This window comes from Thalassophryne amazonica, chromosome 8 (genome assembly GCF_902500255.1).
Source record: "Thalassophryne amazonica chromosome 8, fThaAma1.1, whole genome shotgun sequence".
NCBI lineage: Eukaryota > Metazoa > Chordata > Actinopteri > Batrachoidiformes > Batrachoididae > Thalassophryne > Thalassophryne amazonica.
In genome coordinates, this window is record NC_047110.1 from 46,684,543 (window position 1) to 46,711,962 (window position 27,420).

Sequence of the window (27,420 nt, forward strand, 5' to 3'; positions counted from 1 at the left end):
TCCTGTAACAGTAGAATGTGCCAAAAAAGTGCTGATGTCCATGCCTTCTGCCTTTTTGTGAAAGTCAGACGACGTCCCGGATCAACAAAGCCTTCACGTTGGAAATGATCTGGTTGTTCCAGCAGGGTTTGAGCCTGTCGATCGGCGCCCGGAGTGCGGCGCGCTCTCAGCAGCTGTGGGCGGTCTTTAAACCGGCTGGCGCACTGCTTAATCTGTGTAATCCCCTTAAAATCATCCCTGAAAGCCATATTAATTTTCCGAATGGTGTCCACCTGGAGGTCTCTCACAGTTTCTGGAAAAAATTGATGCAGCAAAGCTCCAAATCGTTCAGACATTTATTCGCAATAAAAATCCGACAAGAGTGGTGGACCACTGCTCACACAAAGCCTGCTCACAGGCGAATGACGCAACCGTCAGGCGTGAAAAAACTCACGCATGCGCACGAAGGTTCAAGCTTGGCTGATGCAATCACACGTGATTCAAATCCATATGGTTTTTGCGAAAAATAAAAAGGTCCGATACTTTTTGGACAGACCTTGTACCTTCTGGCTTTGAGTCTTGATAACGCTACATGCCTGTGTCTTTGGACAAGACACTTAATCTGTGTCATTTCAGTTCAGTCACAGCTGTAAATGGGTGCCGGTTTTGTTTGGGGAAGTAACCTGTGCCATATTGGCGTGACTTCACCCGATGGAATTCAGGCATAAGCACATGCACCAATGTTCCACATGCCTATATTAGGGGTCTATATAATTCCTCAAAACCCAATACAATATGAAACATATCAATGGATGTCTGATACTCGATATGTATCACAATAATGATACATTTATGTGCTTAATGATGCACATATAAATTTTATATAAATGCTTGCATAAATTGTAGTGTGTGGCGTTGGTGTGTAACCAGCTTTTTAAAATGTTTGTTATACAGCTTTATGTGTGTTGTATTAGTATTTTCTCTTCCTCATTTTCACCTTTTCTTTGCCTTTATCATATCCCAAATGGACTTCACAACTTATGTTTGTTTGATAACATTACTAAACACATTACCCTTAATCATTTCCACATTTATGGTGTACAGTGAAACTTGCCTAAACCGCCATTGTATAAACCAGGCACTCACACTCACCGGACAAAAGCAAAAGTCACAGTTATTTGTATTGTTTTCACCATATATACCGGATTTTGAAAAACGGAGTTTCACTCACATCTGACAAAACATTCCACCCCATCGGAAAGTACTTCCATTAAAAGCCCCTTGAACATACCAGAGAGAGCAATCTGATCATGCCCACTCAGAACAGAGGTACGAAATGAAGTTCAGCACCGACACTACGATTCAAGGAAAGTACTGTACCATATTTCTTCAATTAAAAACCTGGGCATTTAATTTTTTCAAACTCAGACCTGGCGCCAAAATGAGGCAGGCCTTTATTCAAGGCTAGCGATTATTAACAAAATGCTGCTTGCTAACTGTACTCTAATATGGTGTGAAGTTTCATACAACTTTCATTCACACCTGGGGGTGACAAACCAAAGATAGCTGCTTTAGATCAGAGCCCTGATGTGCATCTGCAAAATAACGGAGACGGCAAGGGCTGTGATTTATCACTTTTCCGCTTTCACTCCTTCCTCTCCCATCATATTTTAAAAGTTTTTGCAGGGTGTACACTGACTGCATTTCAATCATGATTCAAACAGAAGAACATCTGCCAGATAAGTCTGCAAATATGATCAACTTTATAATGTGCAATTGGAAAAACATGTTCAAATGACCTGCAATTCATGGAGGGAAATTGCATGTACTGGTCGTGTTGGTCTGGAGGTTGATAACTGTATAAAGAAGTGGAGCTCATTGACAAATTGATCCAGAAAAAAGGCACGGTTCCTGCGGTAAACTGAATTAAGACACGCAACAATGTGACAGAGTGCTTTAAAAGAGTCACACGCACGTATGTATGGCCACAGAGTTACAGAGTTGTAGAAGCATAAATTAGGCTTTAGGATTTCAAGGTACCACTCCTCAGCAAACTTAGAAGAAAGAATGAGTAATCTTTTTTTAATACACATAATGTCCAGCTGTTATTCAAGGCAGGCATTTATTTTTTCAGACAATGTTTTGACTCAGCCATTAAATGAGGCAGGTCCCCATTCATGATAATGATGATTGCCAAAATGGCGCCGGGGTGCTTGGTACGCCTTTTGGCTTTTGCAATATTTGTTTGTTTTATGTTTTTAACTTATATTATGGGGACCTCCAACTCACGGATGGTGTATGATCGCACAGAGCTTCTTAAGATAAAATCATCCGTGGAACTGAGAACACCGTTTGACGGTAATAAGGGCTCAAAAAGGCTGCGTCCCACTCACCTGAATGATGTGCCCGAGTTCCTGCTTCAGGTGAGGGCCCTCCCTGTGAAGAAGCGCCGCCGCCGAGGAGTGTGCAGTGGTAGGCTAGTAAAGCTAAAAGCCTTGCTTGCGCGATCTCCTGCACTGCTGAAGTTTCCTGCTCTTATCCCTTTGGATTATAGAGCCTGTTTTGATCGTGTTGTTTGCTCGTCGCACTCTGGCTCCGATGCGTGGATGGCTGGTCCCGCTGTTTGGGCAACAGGTGGATTGTCTGGCGCTGTGTCCACGCTGGACGCGATCTTGGTGCCAAGGTGGCATTCATCCCGGCAACCTGAGGTCGGTATGCCGTGGAGCTCCTGGTGTCGAGGCTTCCTACTCGCTGAGGTGTGGACTTGTAAATGTATGGCTAATAAAACTTTCATCCTCCAGGACTATTTTACCTCGAAACATTTGTATTTTTTTTTTTTTTGGACGGAAACCTGGATAAGCATGGGTGAGTCCTCCGTCTTTTCCGAACTGTTACCTCCGTCATGTACTTTTATTAACATCCCGAGAGTTTCTGGTCGGGGTGGAGGGATTGCTACTTTATTGGATAGCTGTTTATGTTTCAAGCCACTGTCGGAAGTCCGGTTTTCCTCTTTTGAATCGAGTTGTTTCACCCTGAGACGAAAGGAGCCGGTGTTGTGCGCCGTGGTTTACAGGCGTCCTAAATATAATAAGGATTTCATTAGAGAATTCTCTGAGTGTTGCTGCTTTTATGTCAGATTATGACAAGATTTTAATTGTTGGTGATTTTAATTTGCATGTTTGCTGTTCGCCGAAACCCTTATCAAGAGAGTTTTTAGATTTAACTGATGGTTTTAACTTAATCCAACGTGTTACAGGTGCCACTCATATTCATGGACATACGTTGGATCCTGTTCTTACATATAATGTACAGATTGAAAATTTATTTGTGGGTAATGGGTTTGTATCGAACCACTGTTCCATTTTATTTGATTTGATTTTAAGTGATGGTGATGTTCTGAATGTACCTGCCCCTGCGCGCTTGTGTCACTCTCTTAAGCCTGAAACAGCGGCTCACTTCTTCTCGCTCTTTGTTGTTGAGAGGGAGAAAGTAACGGACAGTGGAAATACGGAGAAACTAACGGAAGACTTTCTTTCTACCTGCAGCAATGTTCTCACTGCTGTAGTCCCACTTAAAGCCGTGCGCCCTAAAATGAAACGGGTGCCGTGGCTGAATGATAGGACGCGTGAAGCCAGGCAAGTGTGTAGAAGAGCTGAGCGCAGGTGGAAAAAAGCTGGACTTCAAGTCTCTTATGATATTTTAAAGGAGACCTGGCTCGCATATCAGAACATGGTGAAAGATGAAAAGATTAAATATCTTTCTGAGGTGGTCTCCAATAATGTTAATAATCCACGTGTTCTTTTTAAAACTATTTAACCCCCCCCCCCCCAGCCCACAGGGTTAGAATCAACACCTGACACTTGTAATGCATTTTTGCACTTTTTTACTGAGAAAGTGGAAAGAATTAGAGCCAATATTCAGACTTCTTCATGTAGCCCTTTTCCTGACATGCCTTGCTCATCTGTTATTTGTCATTTTGAGCCAATGTCTCTTGCATGTCTGTCTAAAGTTGTCTGTGAACTTAAGCCTTAAGCCCTGTTCCTCCTTGACTGTTCAAAGAAGTCTGGACAACTATTGGCCCTAATGTCCTTGACATTATAAATAGCAGTCTGCTGTCTGGTGTTGTTCCTCTGTTTTGTAAAGAGGCAGTTATTGAACCCCTTCTGAAAAAACCTAGCCTTGATTCTGCGAATGTCTGTAATTTTAGGCCAATTTCTAAACTGCCTTTTTTGGCTAAAATTTTAGAGAAATGTGTTCTTATACAGCTGCAGTTTTTCCTAGAAGCACATGGCATTTTTGATATTTTTCAGTCAGGTTATAAAGCCCTGCACAGTACAGAGTCAGCACTTTTAAAAGCTTTTAATGATTTGTTTTTAGTGACTGATTCTGGTGATTCTGCCATTTTAGTCCTTTTAGGCTTGTCAGCTGCGTTTAACACTGTCGACCACACAACTCTTTTAAATCGCTTGGAAAACTGTGTGGGGGTTAGGGGGGCTGCCCTGGAGTAGTTCAGGTCTTATCTCAGTGGGGGGAGCTGCTCTGTCAAATTGGGGGATTTCACCTCTTCCTCTGCATCTCTAAATTGTGGAGTACCGCAGGAGTCAATCCTAGCGCCTGTTCTTTTTGCCCTCTACCTCCTCCCACTGAGTCAAATCTTTAAAAATCATGGCTTACAGTATCATTTTTACACAGATGACTGCCAGATTTACCTGCCACTCAAAAAACTTGCTTCTACCCCTTTGGCGCCTCTTTTGAATTGTTTGAGTGACGTCAAGGCTTGGTTGGCCCACAACTTTTTAAGTATAAATGAGGACAAAACAGAGGTCATTTTATTTGGAAATATTGACCCCCTCTTGGACTTGGCCCCTCTTAAACAGTACGTGAAACAGTCTGTCACCAACCTCGGCGTCATTACTGACAAAGATTTTAAATCTGACAAGCAGGTTAACACCGTTGTCAAATCTGGATTTTATCATTTGTGTCTTTTATCTAAAGTTAAACCTTTTTTATCTTTTAATGTTTTTGAACAAGTCATGCACGCTTTTGTCTCCTCTCGCTTAGAATACTGTAATGCACTTTTTATCGGCATTAGCCAAAATGCACTTTCTCCCTTACAGTTGGTCCAAAATTCTGCTGCGCATCTCTTAACTGGTAGCAGAAAGTGAGAGCACATTACTCCGGTTTTGGTGTCTCTGCACTGGCTTCCAGTTCATTTTAGAGTTGATTTTAAGATTTTATTGTTTGTTTTTAAAGCTTTGAATGGACTGGCCCCGACGTACATTTCGGACCTCATCCGAATTTATTAGCCTCCCCGTGCTTTGCGTTCCGAGGGCCAGCTCCAGCTTGTGGTGCCTGTGACGAGACTTAAAACTAGGGGAGACAGGGCTTTTTCTGTTGTGGGCCATCAGCTGTGGAATGATTTGCCCCTTAACACTCGAACAGCCCCCACTGTAGAGTGTTTTAAGTCTCGTCTAAAGACCAATTTTTATGCTTTGGCTTTTAACACCGCGTGAGTGTGTGGTCCTCTGTGTTTTTTTTGTTTATTTTTGTACAGCACTTTGGAAACTATGTTTGTGAAATGTGCTATATAAATAAAGGGTATGGTATGGTATTCAAGATCAGGTGTTTAATCAAGGAAATATGTAAGCCTAATTGGTGCTAAGGATTCCCCATAGATTGTTCAGTGCCTCCTGACTGTAACTAATCCGTTTCATACATATAACGGATTTTGACGGTTTTACACATATAGCAGATTTTGTCCATTTTATACATATAACGGACAAAAATTCAGTGGTCCACCTGAAGCCATTATATGCACGTTTTACTGTACAAAACATTACAATTAGAAACCCAAATATAAGCATAATGGCGCTAAAGATTGGGGGGGTGCTTATTGCGTATTTAAAGTGAAGCAGCGTATTAGTGTATTTATAAAAACTACACTGTGTTTTGGTCCACTGGCTGGACCAAAGTGAAAGGACATGCAATTTAACTGAATCAAGTTGAACTACTCAAAAAATGTCTTTATTTGGATTGGATCAGAGTTTTCATCAAGAGAATGAACAGCAGATTTATTAATGCAGCTTTTGTGGAAAAGCTGGACTCCACAGCTCAATTTTTAACAGACTGTGTTCACTTTCACACGCGGCCTGTCAACTGACTGAGGATTTCACTGACCACCTGCACTTACAGTCCGGAAAAGCTCCGAAACTCTTAACAGCATAAAAAAAAAAAAACAATTACCCAGGAAAACACAGAGGGAACATCATAAATTTGAAAATCTGCTTGATAGAGCTAAGACCCAACATGATGACCCAGCACCAATATTCCATTGCTTAGGGAGAGCTCTGCACTTATGCCGGAGCTTGGACATTGCTTAAAATATATGACATGGACCCAGTTTGTCCTATGGAGAATCTGCTAATTCGTCTATGATATCATCTCTGCAAAATGACACCTGCTGATGCTCTTCAAAATCAAACAAAGGCTCTTTAAAGAGCAACTACTTTATTATTTGAAAAAGCTGTCTCCTTTTATATTTTAAGATTAAATTAATAAACTGTATATGAATTGAATAAACATGTATATGAATTAAAGTTCAGGCAATAAGACACTTTTCCTTGCACAGGTTAAAGAAGCCCTGCCCCTATTGTGCACACCTTCAAAGCATTCAGTCACTAAAACAGTCAAATTCATATTTTTGTAATTTCTCTTTCGTGATTACAACATGAAATAAAATAAATCACATAGCCAATGGGGACAATAATTAAATGTTGAAATGCCTAAATTAAATAAGAGTCATCAAAAGATGATGGTCCCCACAAATCAGTAATACAAAGTGTTGGCAGATCACCAAAGTATCGCACTACCAAAGGTGGCAATGACAATATCTTCAATATCTCACTGTGACCTTGAAATTGACACCAAGGTCACCCTAATCGATTGGTGTTGGGTATCACCCAAGTACACCCTCATGGTAAATATGAATGAAACTGGTTTTTGAGATTTCGCACTAACGAGTGAAAACTGATGGACAGACGGACATACTGATCACAAAAATGATTTCATCATGAGGTTTATGTCACATGACTGTGTGTCCAAGTAACCATCAACAGTGAATGAAATATGAATGTAGCAAATAAACACTAAAAATGAGCTGCTGTGGTGTAAAAAGTGATGTAACAATTTGCATAGATTTTTTTAAAATTATTTCAACTTAACTAGAGACGTCTTGTGGCATTAACTCAGTTGAAAGTTGAAATAACTTTAAAAAAAAATTGCAAATTGTCACATCAATTTTTCTCATTGAGACAGCGTTTCATTTTTAGAGTGTAGATTAATCTTTAACAGACAGTGCGGTCATTGTTGCATCATTTCCTGTTGTGTTTATAATTAATATTTATAGATTTTTACTTTATCTTGTTTCCTGGTTGAAATGCATTTACGAAAGAATTATTCTAGCTGACTTAAAATGTACTCATTAGTTTCCATGCTATTTTATTCATCTAAAAATAACTGTCCAAGGTTCATTATCACGTTAATCAAAAATCATCTCATCTGAAACAACAAAGAGGAAGTTATGGTATTAATTTACAGATGACCATGGGTTTTCAAAAGCAAGAAATGTTTTGTTAACTTCAAAATGGAAAGTAAACTAATCAGAAATTAACCTTGAGGTACAAAAATAAGACCATATATTTGTAAGAAGTTTTCTTAACCCTCAAGCGACCAAACTATTTTAGCGACTAATATGACTGAGTGGGGTTATTTATGACCCCACTGGCTTTATATTGGAATACTTTTATATATGATTGTTTTAGGGCTCTTCATATTTATTTATTGAAAATCAGTAAAATATAATGATTAGAGTTTGGAAATTACAATACCTTCTGAAGATACAATAACATGCTTTTGGAGGGCAATATGTATTTTCAGAGGCCTGACATCCATGCCCAGTCACCCAAAATGACCGATATTCGCCCTTGTCTAATTTGGGCGAATATCGGTCATTTTGGGCAGCTGGGACTGCTGCCTTGAGACACGTTAGCTCTATGCTCATCTGCAAGGGATAAAAAGTAAAAATAAACCTTCTCCTCCCACTCTACTGCTGGTGGTAAAAAATGCAAGCGATCATAAGATTATATTTGTTATTGGCGTCAGACATTGCATCCACCATGACATAACCCAACTCCCAGCAATTCATGCTATCTCAAGGACTGTCGGGTCACCATACATGCATTCATTGCTTGAGTAATTTTGATATCTCCCTCAAATATACTGTCAAACACTCAAACAAGGAAGACAGGGCCCATTCCTAACACTAATTATCACAATTAAACCCGTGCACGGTGGTCAAGTTAACAACACACGCAACGCTCAGGCTGCACTGTAGACTTCTAAACTCTAATATTGCACTCGGCGGTCACATGTGATTTTTTTTTATGAATGAATCTTAAAAAATAAACTATGTTAAAGTGGTTTAATCCATGAACTGCATTCTGAGATGGATGAGCTCTTACGTACTTAAATAAAATTTGCATGCTGCCTTGAAGAAAAAACATTACCCCAAATCACACAAATAAACAGGTCATTAATTTATTTCAACTTGTGAACACTGGAAGTGAGCACTGCTCATTGGATAACATTCATACAGCAAAGTTTTCACAAAGGATTCCAACTGCTCACGTTTTGAATAAATATCTGCATTCCCTAAATTCTGCAATACTTCCAGTGTAATATTGAGTATAATACCTGAGTATTTCCGGAAAATCTCTTTGGTGACATAAATGGGATTTTGACCAGAGGTTGTGTTTCCAAAAAGTTTGAAGTTTGCACAGCATGAAAACAGCGAGAGAAAAAGAGAAATAGAGAGAGATGGATAGAGAGAGAAAGTGAGTGCGAAAGAAAGAGAGAGCAAGCGAGAGACAGAGAGAGGGAGAGAGACAGGCAGCGAGAGAGTGCTGTCTTTTCTCTTTAAGTCTATAAAAATAGGCTATAAAAGTCTATAAAAAAATAAAAGTACTTAATTCTTTCACCAAACTATCAAATCTAGGCTTTCATCTTAGATACACCTTCTGGCAAATTGTAGCTCAACTTTCAGGTCTCATTTTAAGAAAATCCTCATATAAAATCAACAATAATGATAATAATAACATTAAAGCAAACGGAGCTCTGGTATTGGATCGGCTGGTATCCAAATTCGGGGATCGGAGCGGAAGTGAAAAATTGTGGATCAGTTCATCCCTATTCTTCACTCTGAACTTCAGCCATATGTAGCTTGAGAGAAAGACAGACTGCACCACCAGAAGACAAACAAGGTTTGAGGAGAGATTTGCCGCTTTAGTCAGACATTTACTGTCCACAGCATTTACTCAGCCTCCTAAAGTCAACATTTACAGAAAGAACTGAGGTTAAGCCTGAGCTAATGTAGCGGAATAAAAAGCACAAAGGGTGGATGTGTTAAGAAAACAATGACACAAATCCCACCATCAATAATCCCATGGAGCTGGAACCAAAAGTGCACATGCAGGCACACGCTGGATATGTTGGATAAGCCATTCTCTCACCTCGGATGAGCTGATCTGGTGGCTTTTAAGTCGAACCTGAACTCAAACACTGTATGTGACACATCATCCTCGAGTCACTCTGATCTGTTGTCACATTACCAGCCCGCTTGTTTCAATTCAAACTACTCAAAGGCCTCTCGTTGGAGGTGTTGTGTCCTCTCAGGGACCCTCAAATCAAACAATTATGATGTGTTGATCATCACATTATTCATGAAAATTGTCAAGAAAAGCACAAATCCAGGAATTGCTTGATCATTCAATCTGATGCATTTTATCAGCACTGACATAATTTGAAGCTAGTGTCACCTAGTGGTTAGACTGCAGACTGCATTATGTTGTCTCTGGTCATGATTTTGTTTCCCTTCATGTTTTTTCTGCTGTGGTGACAGGTATTCACACTCCCCTGCCGTCTCTTGCCATAAGAATACATGCAGTGCATTCGAAAAGTATTCACAGCAATTCACTTTTGCCACATTTTTTTATGTTACAGCCTTATTCAAAAATGGAGAAAATTCATGTCTCCCCTCAAAATTCTACTCACAACACCCCATAAACTGTAAACTGTTAGAGACAGGCAGTTGGAAACCATTCGATACATTCAGTTGGATATCGGTGAAGATTCTGTCGGCGTCACATGGATTAAGGAGTGTTAAAACCTTTTTAAAGACGGCCTACAGCGGCGGAGGGCGCGTGGCGTGCCGAGGAGCCATCGACAGGCTGGATCGACCAGATCATTTCTAAACTGAAGGCTGTGTTGATCTGGGACATCATGTGACTACTACAGAAATGGCAACAGAGCTGGACATAGCACTTTTGCGGCACATTCCACTGTTACAGGAGATTTTGTAATGAAAGACGTGCGGAGGATTTCGCGCATTGGCACGAAGCAGCTCAGGACGCGCAGCAAAAAAACACCTCCGTCTTGGAAGTCTCACAGGACATGTTGTGGCATGTCCAGCTGTTACACAATTTCTCAGATACTCACTCGACTGAAAGCCATCGAAAGCCGTCTGAATCTTCTAAATGGTTTCCAACACGGAGGTGTTTTTTTTTGCTGCGCGTCCTGAGCTGCTTCGTGCTGACGCGCGAAATCCTCCGCACGTCTTTCATTACAAAATCTCCTGTAACAGTGGAATGTGCCGCAAAAATGCTATGTCCAGCTCTCTTGCCATTTCTGTGGTAGTCACATGATGTCCCGGATCAACACAGCGTTCAGTTTAGAAATGATCTGGTCGATCCAGCCTGTCAAATGGCCGCTCGGCGCGCTGCGTGCCCTCCGCCGCTGTGGGCCGTCTTTAAAAAGGTTTTAACAATCCATAATCCGTGTGACGCCGACAGAATCTTCACCGATATCCAGTGGTGGGCACAGATAACCAAAAAATTATCTTCGATAACAGATAAATTCAATACTTCGATAAATTTAATAGCTTATAATAATATTAAAAACAACAACATACCCCAACAATGAGACCACAATTTTCTTTCAAAATCTGGTCTCTGCTGGAAGCTCTTGTTTACTACAGAGCTCCCAGCACAGAGGCACTCCGAGAGCAGCCAAAAACCCAACTCTCTATCAATTACAACACTCCGGTCAGGCGCAGGTCTTGAAAAAAAAAGTCATGCTGACTTATGGTTTTGATTATAAATAACATTAATACCGATAGAATAACTCCATTAATGTCAATTATGTCGTTTGTACAAAGTTAAAATATAACATATCTTTTAATGTTGAATAATGCACTAATTCTGAGGTTTTGTAACAAACAGACAGATCGCAAAGGATTCTGGGTAAAAGTGCCTCTGCTAAACACTGGCTGAGTCTCTCTTTTTGGAGCGAGGCAGAGGGGAAGGCGTAGGGCTACAAATCCCTCCATTTGGAGGGGTAGGAGTAGCTTACTGCTGTCTCTGAAAAAACAAACATGGTGCCGAAAGAGCCGCATAAATGAAGCGGCTTCCATTACAAATTACGCTGTTAAGAAAGTTATAACTTGCCAAAAAACTTTACAGGCAGTTGTCTATGACAGCAACGTGTATGGTGCTGGATGCATGTTGCGTATGTTGTCGTTCTGAGGAATATCGTAACGTCGCTCGTGCGCTGCGTTATAATGCACATACACACGAACGCTAAGATAAGACACTTTTATATCTCACAATGGAGAAAATCATGATAAAGTGTAAGCACGTTAATTTGTATGTTCATAAATCTTTGGATAATATCAATCCCTGCTGTTGGATTTCAAGGTCTGTAACGTGTGTGTATTTTGTAAACAAACAAGCCCTGAACACACTCATCTAATAAGCTTTCAGGCAGAAAATGAAAAGTTTCATCAATGGGAATAAGTTGGAAAATACATACACACACATGTATATGTGTAACACATAACCTGACGTCCTAATAGACTGATATTATTTGTCAAGGAAATTTCTAAAGGAAACAAGGCTGGATGCAAAAAAATGGGAGAATCTGAAAAAGAAATAAGGTTGTAATTCCATTAAAAAAGTGAAACTTGTATAATGTACGAGGGCTGTCCGTAAAGTATAGGTCCTTTTTATTTTTTTTTTTAAACTATATGGATTTCATTCATATGTTTTTACGTCAGACATGCTTGAACCCTCGTGCGCATGCGTGAGTTTTTCCACGCCTGTCGGTGACGTCATTCGCCTGTGAGCACTCCTTGTGGGAGGAGTCGTCCAGCCCCTCGTCGGAATTCCTTTGTCTGAGAAGTTGCTGAGAGACTGGCGCTTTGTTTGATCAAAATTTTTTCTAAACCTGTGAGACACATCGAAGTGGACATGGTTCGAAAAATTAAGCTGGTCTTCAGTGAAAATTTTAACAGCTGATGAGAGATTTTGAGGTGATTCTGTCGCTTTAAGGACTTTTCACGGTGCGAGACGTCGCGCAGCGCTCTCAGGCGGCGTCATCAGCCTGTTTCAAGCTTAAAACCTCCACATTTCAGGCTTTATTGATCCAGGACGTCGTGAGAGAACAGAGAAGTTTCAGAAGAAGTCGGTTTCAGCATTTTATCCGGATATTCCACTGTTAAAGGAGATTTTTTTAATGAAAGACGTGCAGGCGGATTGCAGCGTCGGCTCGCAGCCACCGTGACGCTCCGCCACAGGAAAAACACCTCTGTTGGAAGCCTTGAGGACAAGTTGGAACATCTCCAGCTGATAAACAATTTCTCATATATTCACTCCACTGAAAGCCATCAAAAGCCGCCTGGATTTTACAAATGGTTATCAACACGGAGGTGTTTTTCCTGTGCCGCCGCGCCGCGTCGGCTGCGTCCCGACGCGCGGACCCGTCCGCACGTCTTTCATTAAAAAAATCTCCTTTAACAGTGGAATATCCGGATAAAATGCTGAAACCGACTTCTTCTGAAACTTCTCGGTTCTCTCACGACGTCCTGGATCAATAGAGCCTGAAATGTGGAGGTTTTAAGCTTGAAACAGGCTGATGACGCTGCCTGAGAGCGCAGCGCGACGTCTCGCACCGTGAAAAGTCCTTAAAGCGACAGAATCACCTCAAAATCTCTCATCAGCTGTTAAAATTTTCACTGAAAACCAGCTTAATTTTTCGAACCATGTCCACTTCGATGTGTCTCACAGGTTTAGAAAAAATTTTGATCAAACAAAGCGCCAGTCTCTCAGCAACTTCTCAGACAAAGGAATTCCGACGAGGGGCTGGACGACTCCTCCCACAAGGAGTGCTCACAGGCGAATGACGTCACCGACAGGCATGGAAAAACTCACGCATGCGCACGAGGGTGCAAGCATGTCTGACGTAAAAACATATGAATGAAATCCATATAGTTTTTGAAAAAAATAAAAAGGACCTATACTTTACGGACAGCCCTCGTATACATTCATTGCACACAAAAAAAGCCATTTGCAAAGCCAAAAAGTTGATTTGACAATCATCTGACATAACCGGAGTCAAAATAAATAGAACACTGCTATCTACTGGTTCCCACACGCTTATTGAACACTACTGACCAGTAGATGGCAGTAGAGGCCTTGAAAACAAAATTCCAGATACAGTAATCCCTGTCTGCTACATTTAAAATGCGTGGAATTTAACAAACGCAAATAAAACCAACATTTATAAATGCAGAGAATATATTCAAGAGAGTTTTAGGCACTAGAGTTTAATGCTGTTGTCCGTGGAGCCTGAACAGAGTGTCTGAAATGCATTTGTCCTGTCGTGATGTACTGAGATTACATCATCCTACCCAAAATGCATTGCGGGTCACAGGATGTGCTCACAAAACCTTAAAAATTAGCACATTACTTTAAAACTAAAACATATATCTGATATGTTCACTTAATAAAACTTCAGACATGACAGTAATTTTAAATAACTTGTCCAAACTTTGTTTGGTTAAAATTTGAACCATAAGTTAAAAATGTATGCCTCTGGATGATTTAGGTGATATCGCCAGCCTATTGGCATGGTGTTAAAGAAAATGTTTTTTTTTCTTTTGGGGCTGTTTCTCTTTTGTCTGCAGAGGATTGAGATGCTTTTTATACAAGCGGCTCTCTTCTGTTTACAAAGGTTATAGCTGTGCACCGGTTACAAAACTTTTAACAGGTGAGTGCTAAACTAATTTTAAAAATGCTTGTCACTGTTCAGCTTTGTTTATTTTGCTTATTGGTTTAATAGTTATCGGACAAAGATTAATCGGAAAAAGATAATCCGACAAAGAAAACATTATCTTTGATAATTATCTGTCATTGGCTTATCGGAAGTGTGCCCATCACTACCGATATCCAACTGAATCTATCGAATGGTTTCCAACTGCCTGTCTCTAACAGTTTCTGAAAAAAAAAAAAAAATTTCATGGAGCAAAGCGGCAGTCTCTCAGCAAGTTCTCAGACAAAAGAAATCTGACGGGAGGGGTGGACCAGTGCTCACTCAAAGCCTGCCCACAGGCGAATGACGCAACCGACAGGCGTGGAAAAACTCAAGCTTGGCTGATGCAATCACACGTGATTCAAATCCATATAGTTTTTGAAAAAAATAAAAAGGTCTGTTACTTTTTGGACAGACCTCGTATATATATATATATATATATATATATATATATATATATATATATATATATATATATATATTTGCAAATGTATTAAAAATAAAAAACTAAGAAATCACATGTGTTCATACTCTTTACTCAATACTTTGTTGATACGCCTTTGGCAGCACTTACAGCCTCAAGTATTCTTACATATGATGCCATAAGCTTGGTGTACCTATCTTTGGGTAGTTTTGCCCATTCATGGCAAAGGCTGTGAGTACTCATGTACATGTGATTTTTTTTTGTTTTTTATTATTATTTTTTATTAATAAATTTGCAAAAACCTAAAAAAAAAAAAAATTTTTTTTACATCATAATTATGGGGTATTGTGAGTTGACTTTTGAGGAAAAAAATTATTTCATCCGTTTTGGAATAAGGATGTAACATAATAAAATATGCAAAAGTAAAGCGCTGTGAATACTTTCCAGATGCGCTGTAGGTATGAAACAGGTATAAATAATAAATGTTATTTCATCTGCGACAATGAAGGTAAACTGATTGATATCAGCCATCATTTCACAGACGCAACAAGAAGTATAGTTTGTCTGACTTGATGGCTGTGTCTTTAGACTCCACCCCTTTAGGTGGCAGCAGATCACTTTGTCCAGCCAACCGGACCTAGGCAACCTCAAATGAACCTGATAGCTTTCTGAGTATGAGGCTAACGGCCCAGAGTGGAACCCTGAGGGTAACAAGTGGGGGCCCAAAACATTGCCCAGAATGCTTAATTTTTGCTTTAATAAGCCTAAACGTACTGTTGTGTCAGGAGGTGCATTAGTTCCCATAATGCAATGAGACATGTTCGGTCTGAAACCCAATCAAATTAAATAATATTACAAGGATGTTCTTTGTTTGAGTTGGAGGTTGAAATCATGCTCAAAACTGTACCAGAGTTTGATTTTTGTTTTTGAGTAACAGCTTCACCGAAGCACCGCATAGATACAGCCATGACACAAGAAAGAAACTTATACATCCTCCCACATATCTAAACCACATGGCTTGTGTTGCCAACAAATTAAGATAAAGTCCAATATTTTTCCCAAATCGTTGAGAACCAACAGCTGTTTTCTACTGAGACCAACAGTTGATGTGGTGCTCTGAGTAATGTAGCCTCCAAACCAGAAAGAAATGTGCAGTGTCATGTGAGTTTTACGAATCATTATATAAGAAACCGAGGGCCGTACCCAGCCCTCCGGCCACCAGTTTAACACCACCGCTTAAGTTTATGCACTCTGGACTAACAGTGCAGTTATAAACCATCGTTTGCAGGCTCAAAGAAATCATCCCTCTCACCTTGTAGGAGCCTATGAGCTGCTGGGCGATGCGCAGCATGCGCTGGTGCAGTTTGCGGCGGGAGGTGAGCGCGGCCAACTGCGCCTGCTTCTGCACACTGGACAGCTGGGCCGACAGGGACTTCTCTCTTCTGCTCCACCTGAGCCTCGCCATCCGGGCTTCGTGCTCCAAAGCTGCGTTTCTGTCTTCCAGCGAGTCCATCAGGGCACGAAGCGCGTCCACGCAGCAGTGTTCCCCCGGTCCGCGCAGCGGGAGCCCGCATCCTTTCCCGCAAACGTCGCTCGTCTGCGCCTCCATCCCTGCGGAAACTGCACTTTGACGCCGCTCTGACTTCTTCTCCCTGCGAGGAAGCGAGCGCTCGGCGCACATACTTCGACACGCGCACACAGGAAACTTTCCGGTGAAAAGTCTGACAGCGTGAGTGAGTGAGTGCAGTAACTCTGAAGGCCTGAAGGTGGCGCACTTCTCCCTGTGTGCTGTAAAAATAAAAAAGAGAGTCCGACTACAAACTTTCTTCTTTCAGTTCAGCAGATCAACAAACTCCACAAACTTCTGTTTTCCTTCAACTAGCAAAAACTCAGTGTTTAATTCATGACGAAGTCACCACGACCACGAAACGTTTGGTGTTTTAAAACATTGACATAAGTGCTGTGTGTTGCATTACCACTAGAGGTCGCTCACAATTTAAAATACAGATAGATAAGATGCAGGATTCTTTGTGGAAAAATAACGCCATTTAACGTAAAAGATAAAGCAAAGATCCTCAGTTAAATAACACGTCGTAAAACACCAAATAATGAACATCACTGGATATAATTCAACTAAATTATCATTTTAAGGCAAGTTTTCTTCACATACAGTCTTGGAAATGAAATGCAATATTGTAATGAAATATTTACTTCAATCAACCGGCCCCACAATATACAATAAAAAATGGGGAAAGCAAATTTTAATAAATTTACTGTAAAATAACTGTACAACAAAAATTAATAAGTTGTAACAATTGATTGTTTTGATTTTTTTTTTTTTTTTTAATTCATTTAATGTTTAAGGACAGGTATTTTTCAAATTTTCCAAGATTTTTCCTGACTGACCTTTGACATATAACCTTGAAAATTTAATCAGTTCTTGCCTATCAGGAAATGAATCCTCTGTAAAAAATATAATGATATATGAAAAAATGTGGGTTACAGGCTGTTCACAAACAGACAAACAATCAAACAAACAAAAAGGGGTGAAAACACAACCTCCACTCAACTTAGTTGGCGGACATAATGAGGCTCGTCTGATTAAGCAGACTGTCCTGATACACAGCACTTTATCTACGTTATTTTATACTATTTTATTTTCTCACTAGAGTAAGACTGTGTGTGTTGCATTTTTCATGTTTTATGGTATGCATGTGTTTGCAGGAGTGATGTCCAAATGGCAATGAATGAAGGGCGAGCTATATTTTTGAGGATATGTGTGTTTGCAATGAAATGATGTGAGATGCATTTTTATGGATCTGATGTGTTTGCAGTGAGTAGCTCTCAAATTTCATTGTATGTAAATGCAGTGACAATAAAAGCATTCCATTCTATTCTATCCTATTATGGAATGTCTTGTTAAAAATTCATTTTAAAGATGCACATAGCTGCCATGGCTGTGATGTCAACTCTGGTTGCTTAATTTCCTCATGAGTTTTGAGTGAAAATATAGGCCCGACTGAACGTTCAAGACTGAGTTCAAGACAGTTTTCCCAAACTTAGAAGTTGAAATGTCTGAACTGCCCAGGGATCTGAATGCAGCAATATGAGGAGCGCTTTTCTGCGTGCGTGTGTGTGTGTGTGTGTGTGTGTGTGTTGTGTGATTCGATAGCTTAGTGGTAGAGTGGCGTTTCCATAATACAGTCATAGCACTGATTGCAGGATAGAGGCCCAGTGTACTGTACCTTTATTTGCCACACAGTGGAAATACGAGGTCTGTTAGAAAAGTATCCGACCTTATTATTTTTTTCAAAAACCATATGGATTTGAATCACGTGTGATTGCGTCAGCCAAGCTTGAACCCGCGTGTGCATGCGTGAGTTTTTTCATGCCTGTCGGTTGCTTCATTCACCTGTGAGCAGGCTTTGAGTGAAGTGTGGTCCACCCCTCTCGTCTATTTTTTATTGCGAATAAATGTCTGAACGATTTGGATCTTTGCTGCATCAATTTTTTTCCAGAAACTGTAAGAGACCTCCAGGTGGACACCGTTCGAAAGATTAATATGGCTTTCAGGGACGATTTTATGGGGATTAAACAGATTACGGGGTGTTACTGCCCCTTTAAGGACGGCCCACAACTGCTGAGAGCCCAGCGCGCTCCCAGCCCCCATCGACAGGCTGACACCCCGCACAAACAACCAGATCATTTCCAACGTGAAAGCTTTGTTGATCCGGGACCTCGTCTGACTTTCACAAAAAGGCAGAAGATGTGGACGTCAGCACTTTTTCCAGCACATTCCACCGTTACAGGAGTTTTTATTTAAATGTGTTAGGTTTAAAACCACCTAAACATCATAAAACTGTAACAGAGAAAGACACAACAGTCAAATAAGAGTCAGAGAGTAGAATTCAATTGTAAATGCTCGCGAGGAGTGCAGCACAGAGACAAACTATTCTAACAATCTCCAAACTGCACTAAACTCTGGCTGCACTCTCGCTCTTTTTATTAGGACGTCATACAGGTGCGGTTGTCAGCATACGTGGCATAAGCAGTTGAGCAATCATAAACAGGTCTTGCAACTACAGTTGAGCAAGATTTGCGACTTCTGGTTTCTGCGACCTCAGGCTACTGGTTTGGGGAAGGTGCGGTCAGGACTTCTCTCCTGGGCTCCGTTCTTCAGGTGTTATCTTCAGTCAGCACATGTCGGTTAACCTTTTGTTCTTTCCTGTGGTTGAAACCACATGCGTGCAGTAGAAACATCATTTGGCAACACAGCTAGTAACACAATTTGCAATACAGCATACTTTCTTTTGGAATCATATTCAATCTTTACAATTCTTTTGCACAAAAGCAATTCATATGATCATATACAAACATTTTCATTCCTTATTATTTATTTTATATTTTATTATATTTTTAATGGTTTGATAAGTTGTTTTGGACATCAACTCTTCTGACCTCGCTTTGCGACATCACATAAGTTCCTTTTTCTCTCTAACTGCAAGGATAAAAACAACTCATGTAATCATTCATTTGTAACATACTTTATCAAGAGGTCATCAAGAAGTCAGCAACAGACTTCTAACAGATACAATGAGTTTATTTCCATTACTAAAGTATTAATAAAAGAATGTATAATATAAGGAATATAGACTAGAAGAATGTATAATAAAAGAATGTGTGATAACTGACATATCCATATATACATAAATCCAACATTTCCCCCCTGTTTATCATGCATTCTTACGGTATAGAACATTCACCCATGAACAAAATTTATTCCAACAACCACTTCTTTTCAGATTTTCAGTTGTGGGATCATCCAACAGTGGTAAGGGTGCATTTACACTCGGGAGGCTTGGAGGTCATTGTCGTCATCAGGTTCACCGTAGTCACCTGGGTCTGGGAACAGGTCGGGCAAGTGCACGCTGTCATCAAAGTCATCATGACAGCAGCCTTCTTTATCATCTGTGTCAGGGTTGTCTCCTAAGAGGGGGTACATCTGAGCATTGTCTTTTCCTGCTGGTGAGATAGCAGTGGTGATCATTCTAGTGATTAGAGATCGTAGACAGGGTATACAACAACATCCACACAAGGTCAAAATAGCAGCAAAGACAGCAATAGAGATGAGTGCAGATGAGACTAACGTGCGATATCTCCCAAACATATCCAACCACGAGTCCCAAAACGCAGTGTTAACTCCGCTGTGCTCCTTCATTTTATGATTCAGGGTGCGCAGACCCTCGATAGCCAGGGTCAGGCTGCCATTAGCCGCTGTATTGTTTGGAATGAACGTACAACACTGTTCTCCAAACATGGCGCAAACCCCACCCTTTTCAGCCAACAGCATGTCAAGGGCTATGCGGTTCTGGAATGCCATCAAGGATGTGGCGGCTAGTTGGGAGCGCACTGCTCGGAATCCTTCCTCAGTCCAATTGCTTAATCTTTGAACATTGTAATGGATGTAATTGATCCTATCTACATTTTTGTTAACAGTACACCACCAACAAATAGAGGATTCAAAACCAGCTGCGATCTGATCAGCTAATTTATACTCATCTGGAACCCCTCTAGGGACCCCTATGGCGTCAATGTAAGTTGGATCTCCAGCAGTCTTCCATGCGTTTCGCTTAGTGCGGGTCCAATGTTCAGGGACGACTGCTTTGGCATTTAAAGTTAGTTCTTCACCAGTCATGGGCAACACTTGTACAGGCAAAAGGAATGATACTAGAGTACAGTGACCCGAGGCATCGTTTGGTAATCTATCAAAAATCCTATTATCTCCACACCACCACCACACATCGCTTCTAGCAATGGGTTTAAAAGGGCTTGGTGGTGTGAGAGTGTGGCTACACCACACGGTCTCATTTAGTTCCCCTAACTTTTGACCAGTACCTGGAAGCTTAACACAGGTAAAATTTCCCTCTGCCACATCTTCAGAGAACAGGGGTTTATTTTTGGCCATGTTGGCCACAGGATAGATGGTATCCCAACTTATGCACCTGTGATTTAAAGGAATGAACGTGTTCACCATAATTTCAAGCAAACAATCGGAGGTCAAAGGGGCTGGTACTACACGCAGTATTGGACGAGGCCCTAAGCACACTACACAGTCTTTTTTGGCAGGTTTTGCTGCCTGCTCTGCCATGAGCAACCAATTGTTTCTTTGTCCACTAATTCCTGTGGTCACCAAAAACCAATCATCGGTTTCAATTTTCCCATTTATGATCTGAATTTTTGTCACAGACGTTTGTGGACCCAATGACAGTCCTACCGCTGTGGGTGTCGTCGGAGAAGAGTCAGTTCGTTTTGTTATGTTAGTACAAATTGAGAAGTCGGTATGTGGGTCAGTGTAAACACCGGGCCTGTACACAAATAATGTTAAATGATAACAAGATGCCTCTGTATATGAGTGTATTCTGGGAGGTTTTTCTAGAAGCGGCTGATCAGTAGTATTAAACGACAGCAGGAGATGGTTATCATGTCGAGTCAGAGTTAGTCTACGCTTCCACTCTTTGGCATGCTGGGTGGTAGGATATGGTGTCCAGTCACTACCAGTATACGTAAAAATTGTTCCCCAATCTTGGTCCCAATCAACACTGGAGAGATACCATTCATGCCATTTCCAGTGAGTGCCGGAACTCATTTCTGGAGTGGCCTGTCCTCCCACCCGTATGATTGAAAAAGGTATAACAATTTTTGAAACAAACTGAGTGGCATTGTAACAGACATAAAGGTCTCTGGTAATGACTGTATCAGTTGTAGTCGGGGAGCAAGGATTAGTGAACTGTCTGGCCCCAGCAGTCCCAGTACATCCTCCCCTACAAAAAGAGCGTCTCACTCTGTTGCGATTATAATCATCAATTGCAGGGTCATAATCATAATTGTTAACCGTAGGATCATACTCATGGATCACCTGTTCAGTTCTATTTACAGTGTCAATTGTCCAATTTTCAGCCAATTTCCCCCTTAGGGGTATTCTTTTACACGAGTACCGTTGTGAAATCCGTGAGTACCATCCCCAAAAGATAAGTAACAGGAGTACCACCTGTATACTTCCTGTGATACACATCAGTTTAGGTAAGGCCATCTTGTCAAAGCCGGTGTCAGCCTAAGTTCAGGTCAGTGGCAGTAAAAACTTCACTGGCTTTCGTGTCAACCCTGGATCTTAACACCAGAATCCCACACTATTACCAGACTTTGCTTCACTTCCCTTACTTGATTACCGGGTTTGCCCAGATGACCCTTTTAACATGTGTGAGGTGTACCCAAGTTCCTCTCTCTGCTATTTTAAGGGCTGTTGGGGTTGTCAACAGGACCTGATATGGTCCTTCCCACTTAGGTGAATGCCAACATTTCCTCTTGATGCTCCTGATTAGAACCCAGTCACCCGGTTTCACCAACAGGTCGTCCTGTGGAGAGATGGGGGTTTCTTCGTCAGTGGGTGTTTTCTGTTTTTCGAGCATTTTTCTCATATAATCTGCTAGGTTAGGTTCATCTTCTATGTCCCAGGGACTTTTAAAGTGAGGCAATTTAAATGGTCTTCCAAAAAGGGTCTCAAATGGTGTCAATCCTATAGTACTAGTGATGTTCATGTACAGCTGTACTAGTTCAAGACACTGAGTCCATGGTCTCCCTGTTTCTTCCATTGTCTTTTTGAGTCGGTTTTTTACTGTTCCATTTGTTCTTTCTACTAATCCTGCGCTCTGAGGGTGGTACGCACAGTGGTTTTTTAGTTCAATGCAAAACATAGTTCCTATGTTTTTAATGACTTCATTTACAAAATGAGCGCCATTATCACTATAGATTCGTTCAGGTATGCCATAGCGGGGTATGATGTTTTTGCATAACGATTTGGCTACAGTCAATGCATCAGGTCGTTTGGTTGGAAAAAGTTCTACCCATTTGGAAAAGGCATCCACAATTACTAAACAATATTCTTTGCCCTCACTTTTACTTAGTTGAATGTAGTCCATATGTATAACCTGAAAAGGATATTGTGGAGTGGGAAATTTTCCTCTTTTAGGTCTCAAATTGCCTTGGGAGTTGTGTTTGGCACACGTGAGACATGCTCTGCAAAAATGTTTAGAGTACGTGTTAAATCCAAAGGTTGTATAGATGGCATTAATCTGGCTCATCATCCCCCTTGTGGAGACATGAGAAATTCCATGGCTCAATATGGCAGCCCATCTATACAAATTTTTAGGTAAAATGGGTTTCCCCAATGGTCAGCAATAAATGCCATCACGGATAGTAGCTCCGCGTTTAGTCCATAAGTCCTTTTCTACATCTGAACTCTGATGTTGCATATCAGAGAGAACTTGAGAAGATAAACTGTGTTTGTCAACAGGAAGTGTGACGTCCTGTACTGGGTCAACATGGAGTACACTAAGCTCTCCTGCTGCAGCAGCCTTTGCAGAAATATCTGCATAATGATTTCCTTGAGATACAGAGTCAGATTTCCCTGTGTGAGCTGCACATTTGCATACTGCAATTTTGGAGGATAACTGAACAGCAGCCAGGAGGCGGTTTAGTTGTTCTCCATGTGTGACAGGTTTACCAGTGGAGGTCACCATCCCCCTGTTTTTCCAATGTTGAGCAAATACATGAACGGACGCAAATGCATATTGACTGTCAGTGTAAACAGTGACTGGTTTGTCTTTATATAAGGTGCAGGCATGTGAGAGAGCAATTAGCTCTGCAGCCTGAGACGAGAAATGCGGTGGCAGGCGCTCGGCTCGCAGAACGCGAGTATTTGTGACTACAGCATAACCTGTTAAAGTTATGCCCATATCATTCTTCCTAGAAGATCCATCCACGAAAACTACATCGCCAAGTGTCAGGGGCGTGTCTTGTAAGTCCGGTCTGGATTTTGCTACAGTCTGAGTCGAATCTAGACAGTCATGTGGTTCCCCGTCATCAGGAAGTGGAATCAAAGTTGCAGGATTCAGTGTGGTGCATCGTTCGATTGTGACATGCGGTTGGGACAGCAGCGTGGCCATGCAAGACAGATGGCGTGCCGGTGATAAAAAGGTCATGTTGGTTTGTAGCAGCAATGCCGACACTGCGTGTGGCACTTTGAGGATTAGTGGGTGGAAGAGGACTACGCCAGCACTGCATTCCACAGCCATTGATGCTGCCACAACAGCACGTACACAATGGGGGAGGGCGCAAGCCACACTATCCAATTTGGCAGAGTAGTACGCAACTGGGCGGAGTTTGGTTCCATGTTGCTGTGTGAGTACGGAAGTCATAAAGTGGCCCTTACAGTCAATCATTTGTACAAAAGTTTTGTTATAATTTGGAAGTGCCAAAGCAGCTGCAGAGGTTAATGCTTGTTTTATTTTTGAAAATGCGTCTTCTGCTTCAGAGGTCCATTTAACAGCTGTGTTCATTGAAATGTCTTCAGTGTACATTAATCTGTTTAAAGGGTGCACAATTTGTGCATAGTCAGGCACCCAACTTCTGCAATAGTTTGTCAGGCCCAAAAAGGACATCACTTGTCGTTTAGTCAGTGGTTTGGGGGCCTGTAGAATGGCTGTTTTCCTGTCTGCTACGATTGTTCGTCCTTCACAACTCAAATTGTGACCCAAATACTTTACTTCATTTTTCCACAACTGCAATTTATTCTTACTGACTTTGTGACCTTCTTTCGCCAGGTGGAATAATAGAGCAAGAGTGTCTCCTACACATGTTGTTTTATCGGGTGAGACCAGCAAAATATCATCAACATACAGGAGAATTTGACTGTTTCCTGGTGGAACAAAGGATGCCATGCTGGCAGACATTACTTGCGAATAAATTGTGGGACTTTCACAATAGCCCTGCGGTAGGCGAGTAAACGTGTATCGCTTTCCCGCAAAGGTGAAAGCAAACCAGAACTGACTATCCTTGTCTACAGGAACGGAGAAAAAGGCATTGCTGATGTCCACAACCGTGAAGAACGTAGCATCAGGTCGAAGAGAATTCAGCAATGTATGTGGGTCAGGTACACAAGGTGCCCTCTGGACTACAGCATTATTAACAGCCTGCAAGTCCTGGACCATTCTCCAACCAGTGGAAGGAGCTGCCTTTTTCACCGGAAAAATTGGAGTGTTGCATGGTGAATCAGGACACTCCACAATGACCTTTGCTTGAATAAGATCTGCTATGACGGGTTTGATGCCTTCCAATGCATCGGGTTTTAATGGATATTGTCTGATACAAGGTCTGTATTCAGTCTTTGGCCTGATGACTACAGGTAGTGCTCCCTTGACTAGTCCAACATCAGTTGGCCCTGAAGACCACAAATGTGGCGGTACTTCCGTAAGGAGTGACTGCTCTTCTTGAGTTAGTACAAAATTTCATGCATCAGAGCTATCATCAGTATGAACTCCAACAGGAGCGTCGATTGGAAGATAAATTTGAGTCCTAGTCAACCCTGTCTGAGGGCTTTCCCAAATATCCCTAGTTTTCCTCACCCAATTGGTGGTTTTTTGTCCCATGTCCACTAGTGCTGATAAGCAATGCCAAGGGACAACAGAATCTTTGAACAGGGAAACGTGTGGTGGCCCGCTTTGTTTGTACAAATGCATCACAGCGTCCGATAACTGTTCCACTCCGCACGCCGCGTTGGAGATCCCATCACTGTAGATATAGGTCACCAACGGTCGTGGAGTAGGAAGAGTGCGTAAGGTGGTTTCATATTGCAAGTCGGGACCTGGCGTATTTTTGTACCACATAGTTATGTGGAGTTGTTCTGCTGACATTTCGTCCTGGACCTGTGTTAGGGTGTCCCTTCCCCAATTTAGGAGTAAAGAAGCAAAGTTTTGCGGTTCAACATTTGGAATATCCAATGTGTAATAAAACTTATCAGTTGCATCAGTGGTCAGGACATTAAGATCTGTAGGTTGTAAATCATTTTTTCGCTTCACAATCATATTATTCCCCTGAGGCACCAGTGCTAGTCTCAGTTGACAAAGTCCATCTCTGCCCAACAGATTAACTGGACATTCAGGCATCAGTAAAATAGGCATGTAACATGATTGTCCCTCAGGGTCCCGCAGCCATATTGGGTCAGACAGTGGGACTGGTGTAATTTTCCCATTTGCTGATCGAACCCAATATATTTCGCTTCCGCGATGGACACCAGGAATCTTCACATTACAGGTTGTCTTACAGGCACCTGAATCGCACAAGAAGGACACAGAGTGTCCATTCACCAAAAGCGTTATTTCTGGTCGGACACTTTCAACTGACATGAGTTCCTGCAGATCAAGATCAACAGGCATGTCTAGACCTAATTTTGGTGATTGGTCGGTTAGTCATTTACTCTGATGTGTGTTTTGTCCTCTGCGAGGACAGTCCCGAGAGATGTGTCCTTCCTCATTACAGATCCAACACTGTCGCGGCCCTGTTGGTGGTGGAAAGTCCTGTCTCTTCTGATTTCCCCTGTCATTGAATCTGTCGCTATTTTGACTCCAACGTGGAGGTCCACCTCTCTGTTCTATGTGTCGGCGTCCTTCCTGAAATCTTCCCTTGAAATTCCCTCGGCCTTGTTGACCACGATCCGGGTATCCTCTTTGATAATAGAGGTCCTCGTTTGGATCATCGGTCAGGTCAGCCAGGAAAACAGCAGGTGTTTTCCCTGTATTTTTCTTCTGACTTTGGACCTTATCAGCATGCATAGCATGGTCAACATAGTTATCTAACGTGGATGTGGGAAAATTTATCATGTGTTTTTCAATCCAATGTTTAACTCCCTGTTTGCTGTTTTGATGGAGGGCGTTTTTGAGTTGTTGTTCGTATACTCCTTCTTCCTGCTCTGGTACTAGACCACTGTTTGCACGGAAAACCTTTTCCATTCTTAACTTGTAATCTTCAAAAGGTTCATCGTCTTTTTGTTTAGTACGATTAATATCAGCATAATTAGCTTGTTTTTTGAATTTTTCTTTGATTCGTTTTTGTAACGCTGTCACTCGCTGGGTCAGTATGTCGCTATTATGTGGTAAAGCTGTGCCGTCGCCACTTGCAGGTGACCAATCCCCTTTTACAACCCCCCCAGTATTTCTTTAAAGCTCCCATATAAACCTGCTGGACCTCCGTGCCATCTAAATTATATGAACCACGGAGGTTTTCTAAATCTCGACAGCACTGTTCAACATCTTCTTGAGGATCCGCCACCCCTGTTAATGCGGACTTTATGTCGTCCATTGTCCAAGTGCGGTAGACCAAAAGTGTAGGTCTTTGATCCACCGCCACATTTGGATTAGCTACTTGTATCATGGGGTACTGTTCTGTACCATCAAGTGAGTATACGGGTGGTGATTTTGAGCCCTTTAGTTTAACCCAATCCCACCCTGATGCTTCAGGAGCACTGGGAGGGGACAGAATTTCTCGAGATCGTGTCAAGGACCTTGTAACTGGTCTCTGGGGCGGCGGTGAGTGATATGCTGGTGGTTTGTCATCCGTTTGTTGCTCCAGGTCTGGATACAGACTTGGTTTTGTAGAATCAGTCATTTTTTCAGTTTGTTTTGATTCTGATTTGGTGTCATTTATCTGTTCCTTTTCTCCGCGTCTTTCTTCAACATACACTTGCACTCTTATGGGTGGACAGGTGGTTTCATCGTCCTCCTTTTTGTGCAAGAAAATTTCTGAATTTCCTCCTTCAGTCTTGTTTTGTTTTTCCCTGTCTTTCTCCCTACTCTTCCTCTCACCTTCTCGTCTTTGATCTGCAGCTTCCTCCCATGCAATAATTTTGTTCCATCCCTCCTTCATCATTTTCCACTCATCATTTTTGTTTTTCTTTTTAATAGATTCTCTTAATTTTGACAATGATG

General features: G+C 41.5%; 1 protein-coding gene across 1 annotated transcript in view; it reads right to left on the bottom strand.

The window, feature by feature from the left end:
* LOC117515519 (PDZ domain-containing RING finger protein 4-like) overlaps positions 1-16,315 on the bottom strand; it is a 640,352-nt gene extending 624,037 nt beyond the window's left edge. The window contains exon 1 of the mRNA XM_034176100.1: positions 15,915-16,315. Within this exon, the coding sequence (XP_034031991.1) occupies positions 15,915-16,283 (369 nt within the window). The 5' untranslated portion in view covers positions 16,284-16,315. The remainder of the gene's footprint in view (positions 1-15,914) is intronic.
* Positions 16,316-27,420: the final 11,105 nt, after the last annotated feature.